This window comes from Betta splendens, chromosome 4, assembly GCF_900634795.4.
Source record: "Betta splendens chromosome 4, fBetSpl5.4, whole genome shotgun sequence".
NCBI classification, from domain to species: Eukaryota; Metazoa; Chordata; class Actinopteri; order Anabantiformes; family Osphronemidae; genus Betta; species Betta splendens.
Window position 1 is genome coordinate 28,850,988 of NC_040884.2, and position 11,921 is coordinate 28,862,908.

Below are 11,921 nucleotides of genomic sequence, written 5' to 3' on the forward strand. Positions count from 1 at the left end.
TCAGAGATGACACAGCCTCCCCTAGTACTCGATGCTGGCAGCTGCAAAGGTGGCTGTGACAGGCACCAATTATCAATGTCAAATTATTATTCTAAAGAAAAGGTTGATGCTGGCCGAAGACCAAACATAGATAAAAGGGACATGAGGCAGAAAGCCTGACACAGAATACTTACCATTAAATAAGGGGCCCGGGATAATGCTTCTTATGGTCTAAATGAATCTAGAGATCAAAGATGAGGAATGAGGATAAAGCCATAATTGAACAGATAATGAGAACCTCACCTAAAGAAGTCAGGTTTTAATGTTTAATTGACTGGAATGGATGTCGGCTTTTTAAAGGTTCTGCAATGTGGGGTGGGGGTGAGGGGCACTTTAAGTTTCCTATAATTTGCTCTTTTTCCACCATAATACAGAAACAATAATCACTTTTGCGCCTCTTAAAAATTCCTGCTGTTTATAGCTGACGCTGGGTTCAGGCCTTTGAGATGTCAGAGCTGCTGAGAACACAGTAAATCTTCAGCAGCCAAATGGCCAATAATAAAGCTTGTGGAAGGCTGTGCTCTGTGTTTGAGGCCTTCAAGCCCATTTCTTGGAGATAAATGCTGGGTAAGCGTTTCGGGCCACCAGGAAGAGGAGACTGTTGACCTTCTGTGTGATGGCCTGTTGATTACAATGTAGGAATCTGAACTATTCAGAGCACATATCAGAGATATTTTAAATACACATGGCAGCACTAATTTAAAAGTTACATCTGGTGCCAACACAGTGGCATTTGGTATGACATACTGACACATTAAAATTATTCCTGTTCTTGGACTTATTGCTGGGCCAGTGACCAAAGGAATGGTCTGACAACTCAAATGAATAAACTTATACTTGTTTGAGGTAAATCCTACTTTTATGAAAACCATACATTAGTGTAAAACTTTCGTTTTTGACTAACTCTGTTTATAAAGTTCATCATCATTAGGAGTAGGGCAGAAGAGTTTCCAGTAGTGCTCACAGTAGTGTGTGTCCCTGATTTTGGAAAATTAGAACAAATAAATCTTCTACAACCAGCTAAAATTGGGGGTGGGGGGTACAAATTGAATGTACTGATAAAACCAGGAATCAGAGCAGACCTGGCCTGAGGGGGGAATAACTCTCATTCCAGGCTCTCTAGTGACCAACCCCATGTACTTTGGGCAAACACGTAAGAGCATCTGGGGAACTGTGACGACTGACCACAGGGAAAGCAAGAATTAAGGGCTCAACAGGGTTGGGGGTGGAGGTGGGGCCGGGTGGGGGTCTATCTACACCTTTTACCTGCTGGGCAGAGCAGGTGATTGTATCTACATCAACACACCATTAAAGCAATTACGATGCTGGACAAAACAGGAGCGCCTGGCCAGCCACATTCTAATGGCCGCAGCGGCTCCCAGGAGACTGGAGACGGCGCAACCTGATACCTCACACACTGAAGGGATTGAGCCGGACACCACTTAAAGGCCCCTCTGCTCAACAACTTAAAAGACAGTGACCTGACACACCTGCTATCTGCAACCTGCAATCTGAGAATCTGTCACCGCTCACTTGCATGGCTTTAGGTTTTTGTTCAGGATTTAGTTAGTAAAAACACCACAGCTCACAACACACAGTTCACTGAAGCAACAGCAAAGAAAGAAGAATAAGATCCATGGCATCAGACTGACACGTCTGGAACAAACGCATATGTACCAGGCCAGATTTATTTCACAGGAATTCAAATAAACTGATGCAAAAATTCAATCCTAAAATCATAAAATACAAGTATTGAAAAAATAAAAACTATTTACTAGACTTTAATATATAATTATTATTTAAAACATCCGGCTCTCCACACAAGCCTAATGTATCAATCATAATATTTTTATTGAGAAGCTGAGATTAGTTTTTCCCCGAGGAAACTCGAAATTTAAAATTCAAACTGACACAATCAAAATATTTAAAGAAAATTTAAATTATAAAATACAAAATACAGATAATCTAGTTATATAGAGATATTAAATCATCTCCAGTATCAGAAACATTTGTAATTATTTTAAAAGACGGAGGTTTTGTTTTATTGTCCATCTAGTACAATTCCTGGGCCTTTCAAAAAATGCTCTTCAAAGAAAAGCAAAACCTCTTTTTAAATTATGGGTAAATCTGACACCAATTGATATTTAGATACTTTACCATGTAAAATACTCATTTATCAAGGTCCTGATGTAAAGTAAATAACACCAGGCAAAATCAGTGCCCGGCTAGACAGCAGCTATGTCACAAGACATTTTTCAGTGTGTTTACACTCCTCATTTGACTGACACATGCACAGAGATGTGTACACACTCACATGCACGCACACATTCACAGTCTTATATTTACTGGTTCAATCTTGTTATGGTAATTGATACATGATTGGTGATGGGTTTCTTGCAACTGATCTGCATGTCCTGTTGTTAACCTATACTCAACCATTATCAAACTTTCTCATTAAACCAAAAACAATGTTGTATCTGGAAAACGGTTCCAAATGCATCTACATTTATGGATCATTTAAAATATGGAAACAAAACACGGAGCGCAAGGTCTTTGAATCCTGCCTAATGTGTGATTCAGACCAAGGACCTGTGGGGAACGAACTAAAAGAATGGGAATGATGGCTGATGCCCTGTCGCCAGCTTCTCCCTTGGTCTTACCTCGCTGTAAGACGTGGTGGTCCCCGTCTCTAGGTACAACATGTTGGCGCTGAGATTGAGCAGAGCTGCTGCTGTTTGCTCCACTGGCTCCAGGATTCCACAAATCTCTTTTCCTCACTCAAAAGGAGTGATGTGGACTACAGGTGTAAAGTGGACAAGGAGAAGGTTCTACAGGAATTTCTGGGAAGGTCATATATACCTGGAAGAGAGGGGAGGGATCTAAAGACATACCTGTCCACACCCATCTCAAGAACCACTGTCTCCCTACAGTTCCTTGGAACATCTGCAGAGCTAGAGTACTGCGAATTACGTTATCGTTACTGTTGTTGCCTAAATTCACAAGACGTTTTACCAAAACTGACACTATATACTACCATTTCATTTTTTGGATGTTTAAGAAAATATAAACCAATTCAGATTACAAAACATAAAGTAAATTATAGGAAACTTACTCTTTATATTATTTATATTACAACAACAATAATATATTATTTTATCATTTTGACTTTGGACAATCCAAACATAATTATTGGCTTAGTAAAATCAGTGGACATATTTCATGAATGATGATAGACATTTACATAATATAATAAATGTATTAAGAAATTATAGTATGAAATAAGAAAAATACAACATTAGGGCACTACAACCCACTGGGGTTGTGACTGGAGTTTGTACACTAATAGTAGGTACCTAGTTAGCATAAGAATAGCTCCACTCATCCCTTAAGCAATCTGAATGCAGAGCCCACCGCCCCACCAGCAGAAACAATGTGACTCCTGTAGATTGCTTGTATCTATCAGAGATGACTGGTGTAGATTTGTTTTGGCAACATGCATTGTGTCTGACCAAGCCAGACTCCTGTAAGTGCAGCAGCTCCAACACACCTCATTAATTCAACTGGGAGACTATGAGGCCATTGAGAATTGCACTTTTCACCAAAACTTTAAATTGATAAACTTTATCAACATCTAGGAGATATTTGAGGAAAATGGTGTAATGACACACACCTAAATACGAGTGGTCAGTGCTAGCTTTACTGGTGGATGACAAGTGAGGAGACTCAGCAGCATGGCACACATAATTTCTATTACTACAGAGCCAGAGGGTTAAACCTCTGGCCCTGTGGTCAGAACGGTTTGAAAGCTGTCTGAAAACTTAAAAACACCTCTGACCTGAAGACGGTGTCTCCAATCACCAGCCACACCCTGCTCAGGCCCAGGGGCCATGGACCTACAGGTCAGCTTGTCACAAAAGGCAAATCAACACTTTAAAGAGCCCAATTCAGTGGCCTCCCAAGGTCCCTGGACCTCACCAACTCTTTTGAGGATGATAATTAGTTTAGCCAAACAAACTTCTAATTACATAAAAACAACACTGGCACATGAAAAGAAGTTAGAGTACCTGGTGTTACGATGAGGCAATAATAAAATATGCAACTTATTCATACTCTGCTGCAATAGCGTTTCTTAAATGCCCATGACCAATAAGTCATCATCATATTATAACTGTCTTTGCAGCCTAAATAAAACTATTTAGGCAATTGTGGATAGGGAAACTTTACACATAAGGTACAGTCACATCTCTATTACCTGCATGACCTCAAATGCTTCAGCAGCAAGAAAGAGTTAGACCAGGCAGTAGGTAAAGATGTGCAGATCCAGGGGCTCAGACAAAAGAGGCTTTCCTACAGATTTCCCCTTTAAAGAGCCTGCTCCTTAAGTCATCTAGAGTAGTTCAGTATCAAGTGTCAGGCTGCACTGGCTGCACTGGCTGGGAAGGCACAGACACCTGCCCTGAAAGCAGTGTCAGCTCCCTTCCACACTGACAGACGCAGACAATCAATGATGAGCGAGATCATCACTTGGGTGGCACTTCCTAAAACTCCCACAGTCAAAGGCCAAAGAATCCTGACTGTTTTTAAGTAATTTTAAGAGTATTTTGGTAAATGTAAAATGACCACTGACCAATGAAAAAATACCTTTTTTACATTCAGTATTGACAGAACAGCTGCAAAATATTACATAATTCCAATAAAACAAATTGACAGCATAGTTCCTAAATCAGTATCAAACTCCTTTACCTCTACCTTTAGTTCAACTATTAAACATTACTGATTGAACAGACACATGACTGAACACATGCCAAACGAATCCTACCACCAGCTCACTGTTCATTTAAACAGCAACAAAGCACTTGTTAAAACTAGTCTCAGGGAGTTTTTTTATGTTGTTATTGTTTAAATGACAGTTATGAAAATAATAATGTTTTTTGCTGTGCTCTACTGATTATTTTGGTTAAAAAAAGCAGTTTGGTATTATTTAGACACAGGTGTCTTGTCTGTTTGGTGTACTTGACTGCTCTGCACGTCTGCTTTCCAACATCCTTTCACACAGTCTCGCTTCAGTGAATCTTAAAGAACACACTGACTCTGGCAATGTTTTGTTGCATGCAAAACTAAAGCATGGGTTTTTAGTTCGCTTCTGGTCTCATTTGACTGATTATCACTGTTTTTAACTTACAGTGAAAATGTATGCAAGCACAAAAGGGAATTTTTGTTCCTATTTTGGTTTTCAATAACAAGAAACCTACATTCTTGGTAATCTTACATTTTTATAATATTAATTAAATTAAAAAATATATATAAAATTACATACTTCATACAATCTATTCCAGTCTTTTACATATTCCCCTTATTGAAAAAGGAACCCTGACATGATAATAATAAATATGTGATAAATCTGCAATACAAAAAATACATCATTCTTGTGTTAGCAATAAGAAACATGAAAACGCAGCAGAAGCTGTTATATCCTTAGTCTCAAACTGTTTCAGTAACCCAGTGGTTCAGGTGGATTATATAAGCACTCGTTTCTTACTACTAAACCTTAAAAACTTCTTTTTGTGCTGGAGGCAAACTGGTGGAGCAGGACCAGCTTATTATGGCAGTGTGTTTAACACACAGTTTTACTGTGGATTAACTACGCTAATAATTCATCTAAATGAAGTTTAAAGCTGTTCTTCTTTCACTGTGGGAACATGCACTTTTTCAGACAAAACTAATTTGTATTATTTTAAAATTTCTATTTGGCAGAGTCTTCTGACAACATTAAGACTTTTACATTTAGAAAAGAGAAGCCAAAACTGCTCCTCTGCTCTGACACTGAAGGCAGCAGCTCTCACACAAAACACAAGAGGTGTGTTGAAAAAAGTAAGAATCCAAACACAAACATGTAATTAGATCTCTGAGAAGCTGTGTGTCGGCTGAGCTCCTCTGCTGTAACATTGTTAAAGCTGGAAACCCTGTGCTCCACGCTTGGCTGTCCACACACAGCTGATCAGAGCTTTATCTGTGTGTAAAATCAGCTGTTTAGGGTAGGATATAGCGTTTCTCCTGCCACTATTTCTGCTACATTCCTTCATGTTATTCTAGCCTCTCCTTGCTCCTCTCCTCCCCCCTTGTTTCCACCCCCACCTTTACATAGAGAAGACATGTACTGATAGACAAGAGCAGGAACCTCTGTAACAGAGGCAGGTGCTGCATTAAATTGTTGCCCTGCGGCTACAGAAAAAAATCCAAAAGAAAAAGGATTTTTAGATTAACCATAAAGCCTATACAATACAAATAAGTCCCCCAGGGCACTAAACAATGAGCTGCATTCTAATGATTCAAATGAAAGAGGCACACCTCCACATTAATAGAAGAGTCAGATGGGGGGTTGCCCACCACAGATTTTTTTAATGAAAACAGTCACTTGGCTTGGTAATAATGATTGAGGCTTGGTGATCTACCACAGCAGAGAGCTATTAGCACCACTTGGATGCTGCCTGAGTTGCTGGCATGCCACCGTACCACGCCCCTGTTTCAGTGCAGAGGAAAGTGTGGGGTGGGGGTGGGGCCATTAATCACCAGTTCAAGAGAGCACAAGCCCCTTTGGGGGATGCGCAGGGTAACATTACTCAGTTCCTTGAACAAAATTTTTATTTGCTATTTTTTTCCCACCCTGGCTGGACAACAGCATTCCTATCCTGGGAGGAGAACATGCAACACCATCATTCAGTAGAGGGACTCACAAAGATATGCCCCACAGTTCAGGTCACAGAGAAGTTCACTTGCACTGATCCTGAAGCTTCAAATTAATGAAAAAGATTCTCCGGTGTCAATTTTACAAAAAAAAACACTATAATTTGAATATGTCCTGGATAATCACAAGAAAAAAAGCTCACAATCATTAACTGAAATGACTAAATAGAATCAAGTAACTCTAATTTAAGCAGGCATGTGTCAGCCTTTATGCACATTCTACTGGCAACACACTGAGACCGACATGACTCTGAGGGGCCACCCAGGTCAAGCACGACTGAGATAAAATCATGCCCTCACAGACAACATCTCAGACAAAAACAGATAAACCAGCGTTATTCGTTGTTGAACTGCTCTGCACCACATTTTTACAACTTCCCAAGGAAATTCCACTGTAGAAAGCGACCTGTGTTAACTGTCGTTTGCCACCACGTCCTGTAAGCTCGGAGTGAAAGTAATCTCACTTGGTACATTTATTAAGCAGCCAAAAACAACCTTACATATGTTGTACAGAGGTTTTTCTGAGGGTGTAATTTATGGATTAGGAATGGTCTATTACTAGTGCTAAAAGGAATAGCATTACTAATAGTAATAGATGCAACATGTGCTTTGGATTTCAGTGTTTTAATTTGTTTCTTTAAACCAGTCTGATTATGTTTCTTTGTACTTACAGAAAGCATCTCATCTGCCTCATGCATCGTTATACAGTCCATACTAATCTGAATGGTGTTTCCTGCAGACCCATCTGTTGAACTGTCGGTGAAGTTCAGCTCAATTGGCTGGACTGAATGCATGGTGGATCTGTAACACAACAGTGAAATGAACCTTCGGGCACACACTAATTAAATTTGTGTTTGCATTTACAGCACAATGTATGTGTTATCATAAGTATTCACTTACTGGTCCAGCATATCAAACAGCTGATTGAACACATCTTGGCTGAAGAGGTCAGCGGTCTGTGCTGATTGATTCTGGGACATAGTGGTGAGGAACGAGCTCTCTCTCCAGGACAAACGAGACGAAGGGTCCCTGAGTCTGCAAGGAGACATAATAAGTCATTGTCACGGATTCCAGATAAGCAACACGTAAGATAGGCATTTTTCTCCGAGGCCTTTCTCGTAGGTAGTTTTAAAAGTAAAAACGTCACAAAAGATTTATTTTGATATACAGGGCTGAGACTCGGCCACCCAGCCAGCGGAGGAAAAGAGGAGGAGGAGGAGTCCTGCTGGCAGCCATTCATGAGGAGCCCTTCCATTGTGAAGAAGTCAGCCTGCATAATACTGAATATTTGTACTACACATAATGGTGATTATGCCCCATTCAGAGGCAGGCACTTTGACCTGCTACCCTGAAACATTACACCTGCTTCAGAGCTCAGCCCGGCATTGTTCCTGCTGAAGTGGCGCACGCTGCAGTCTGGGACAGGCGGAATTCCCCCCACAGTCTATATGATAGGACTGCTGCAACTTCTGGTATGTGTGCAGCTGGACGGGCTGGGGGGGTGGGGGGTTATAATCTGAAGCTGGCACTATTTTAGGTTTTGGAATTCCCCAGCACTGCGTGGAGGATGATATGAATACCAGACTTACCAACACAGCGTATCTAATGAAGCAAGCCATTTAACCTATGCAGGAGGAGGTGTAGGGTTTAAAATAAAGATTTACCTTTCAGCCCCAAAGAAACATGAAAACTGAAAACGCGGATGCAGGGGATGATCTTAGGTATAAATACCCGTGTACATGTGTACAGTGTGTGGCGGTATCTGATTACTCCCGGAACACACAGTTAGTCCACTGAATTTAAAGTACAGTGGTTATCACAAGAAATAAGCCTAACTGCAAGACAGAAATAAAAATACACTGAAATAAACCTTATAAGCAGAACGAGGCCTAAACGTATATGTGTATAATTATTATCTTACAGATTGTTCATTTTGACTACTTGTATTTCTCTGTCATTGCTGCTACTCTTTACTGTTTTTCACCCCACTATCAAATTACAAACGTATTAAAACGTGTCACGTTGTTCTGTTGTCGTCCTGTAGTTCTTGTCTGCACATTTGCACAGGCGCATATATCTCTTCTGTATAAGGACTTTTTGTCATCATACAAATGTGAATCTGTCGTGTCTGAGCTAATCAGATAGCTAGGTCTCTCAGTTAGCTAGCTAGTTCTGTCAATGTATGTCCATCTATGTTGTAAATGTATGTTGCATGTTTAAAGCACCTTTTTACTGTGTACTGTACTGACCTGTATATGGTTAGAATGAATAAAAGGCTACTTGACTTAACTTGATTTGATATTTCCCGGAGTTTCAATTAGCTCCGCTAATCCAAGTATTCGCCCAGCGTTAGCATTGCGCTACTGTTAGCGCTAACAAGGAGATCCTCTACTCAGCTTATGTGCCATTCAGCTCATATTTATGTACATTTCTGCCTTTCCTACACAACTTGGGCTGTATTTACTTCTCGGAGGCATTCTAAGGAGAGGTACAATGTGAAAAACAAATCCAGTTTATTACCTTTGGTCTCACAAAGTTTAATTCGCCTGCTTCCGCTGAGTTAAGGGCCTTTGTAACCAGTGTCTCTCTAACGGCAGATGCTTACATTTGTTTGTTTGTAGAGTACACGTTATAAAATGTGCCCAATTTAAGCGGTTTGGCCTATTTTACTGATATACTTTATAAAAACTTAAATTATAAATTATTATATATAAAAATTAAAATTATTATATATAAATTATATAATGGTTTGTGTAAAGCAAGTCAACGTATTTGCTCATGCTTGTACTTCTTTTTAATTACATCCAGTTTTCTGAGTAACTAAGAACACTGGCATAATTAGAGATCACTTATAATAATAGACACGCATTAAAACAATAGTTGACAGTCACTAGAAACAGGTGTGATCTACATTTAGGTGCAGAGCTCTTGGACCGCTGTCTTGTTCAAACTTTGGCTCCGGTTTGTCTTTATACGTGCGTTTGGTAGGACCTGTTCAACTGTCATCTCTGCTAAAACTGCTAAACAACTTATGAACTTTGCTTCACATCATTGTTCGTTGGATCAAAATATATTCACAAAGGTTGTACATCAGGTTCAACTTGTACAATGTGAGCCCAATACATTCCCGTATCACCTTAGTATCCTGCACTCCTCAGCTTATGCACTGTGCTTTTTAAACATCTATTGCCGTGCAGTAAATTATTATTTGTAGAAAGTGCCGCTGATTTTCTAGGATCATTAGGGCTATAGTAAATCTATAAATATATTGTCTATTATTGCAACATTCAATCATTATTATAATGTTAATAATAATAATGTTAGGTGATTATTGCACACTTTAAGATGCATGTGGTGTTTATGAGTTATGAGTTCAACCTATTTAAAAACAATTTAGATAAAATACATTTTCCCAGGTCTGACCGTTGTTTGTCTGCTTTGGTGTCCGGTTACTCAGAGAGTTTTTCAGTTAGCCTGAGGCAAAGGCTGTTCAGCATCCACTTAAAGACAGTGCAGCGCCTCCAGACAAGACGGGGGCAGAGGTCAGCCCTAAACCGAGATGGCCATTGTCTCTTGGCAGGTTGGGCACACCGACCGATGAAAATGCAATCAAAACAAACAGCGCAGCCGATCGGGGCCCTTCTCCAGTGTCTTTATTAATCACTTGTTCAAAGGCCTGAGACCTCCACCCTCTCATCTGTCAGCCCGGCTGGAAGTGGGACATGACTGCAAAACAACAAACCCCCCAAAGTTTCTCCTCCTCTTATAAGAGAAACAGTCTGAAGTCAAATCCTCTGGGACAAAAGGACAGACATAAATTCCTCTGGCTTTGGGAATACAAAGAAAGCAGGTAAGCAAGTGCGTAAAAGACAGAATTTAAAACAAGTGTTTAGATCCAGATAAAACCATCACTGGTAGCAGGTTTAACTTGATATAGATGAACTCATGAAGATGTAATGTCCCATAATTCAATAATGGTTAGCCACTGGGGCTAAGCTTTGTGCTGAACTAAAGCACAACCTTTCATGCACTACACTGGGCTTTAAAACTCACTATTACCAAAAACATCAATTAAACAGCCTGACAATGTACAAACCTTTACTGAACCTTGATAATAACACTAAATACATTTTACAGAAAAATAAGTCACAGAATAATTAGCTTTGTCAGAAAAAAGGTGAACAGATACAACACAGTATGTTTTATAGTCAATATCAACCAGATGGCTTTTCACAACACAGGACACAAGGAAGCTGACCATGATTTGGAAAAGACAGACAGACAGACAGACACATTGATAATAAAAACCATCCGAGGAGCAAGCGACCAACCGGGATGCCGTGCATTATGTTCGCCACTTCGTCCGCAGTGGCTCTTCATACATGCATTGTATCATAAGTATCTGACACTTTTAAATATACCAGGACTGAGCAGCAGCTGAGGATCCGGGCAGACACAAGGGTTTCCAGATCACTGGCTGTTCAGGCAACGTCAACCTCCGCCTCATGAATTCACTGTCATTTTTCTCTATCTATGAATCATGTGCCAAAGCCATGCAATATAACTGCTTCAGGAATTTATATCTTCACACACAAATTTCAATACACGGTCATCAGTATGTACTTACCGATGAAAGGGAAATTCTGGGTAATACTGCACAGCTGTGTATGGTGAATTCATGTTGTCATGCCAAATGTCACTATGTTGAAATCGTCACAATGATCAGCTTGTCATTACACACGTATTAATGACGGTGCATGAGCTACAAGAATAAATACAATTTATGAAAAAATTGTATGTATATATAAATAGAAATAAATAAGAAACAAGTAGGTTTGAATTAAAGTGCCAGCGGATACAGTGCAGAGTGAAGGAAGTTTGAGAGATGTTTTGAATTTAGGTATTTTTTCTTTAGCTACCCTACGAGTGGGAGGGGCTTGTGCCAGCTCTCTGACCAATCCCCCGCTACGCTAGTACAAAATATCACTTACTCTCAGTTGCTAGGATATAGATATCAAGCAACTACATTTGACCCGACCCCCCCCCCCCCACACACACACACACATCCTGAACGCCCCCACACTGCGCTGTTTCTCTGAGCAGTCCTGATATTTCCACCTAGATTCCCAGGAGGTTTC

General features: G+C 40.0%; 1 protein-coding gene across 6 annotated transcripts in view; it reads right to left on the reverse strand.

The window, feature by feature from the left end:
* tp63 (tumor protein p63) overlaps nucleotides 1-11,478 on the reverse strand; it is a 25,610-nt gene extending 14,132 nt beyond the window's left edge. For 3 of the 6 annotated variants that reach the window (XM_055508086.1, XM_055508085.1, XM_055508088.1), the window contains exons 1-3: nucleotides 11,411-11,478; nucleotides 7,684-7,818; nucleotides 7,455-7,584 (exon numbers count right to left, since the gene is read on the reverse strand). In XM_055508086.1, the coding sequence (XP_055364061.1) occupies nucleotides 7,455-7,584; nucleotides 7,684-7,818; nucleotides 11,411-11,463 (318 nt within the window). In that variant the 5' untranslated portion in view covers nucleotides 11,464-11,478. Of the gene's footprint in view, nucleotides 1-2,699; nucleotides 2,880-7,454; nucleotides 7,585-7,683; nucleotides 7,819-9,303; nucleotides 9,431-11,410 lie in introns of those variants that run through there. The other 3 variants (XM_029145702.3, XM_041070226.2, XM_041070225.2) reach the window with 2 other exon arrangements.
* Between the last annotated feature and the right edge of the window lie 443 nt (nucleotides 11,479-11,921).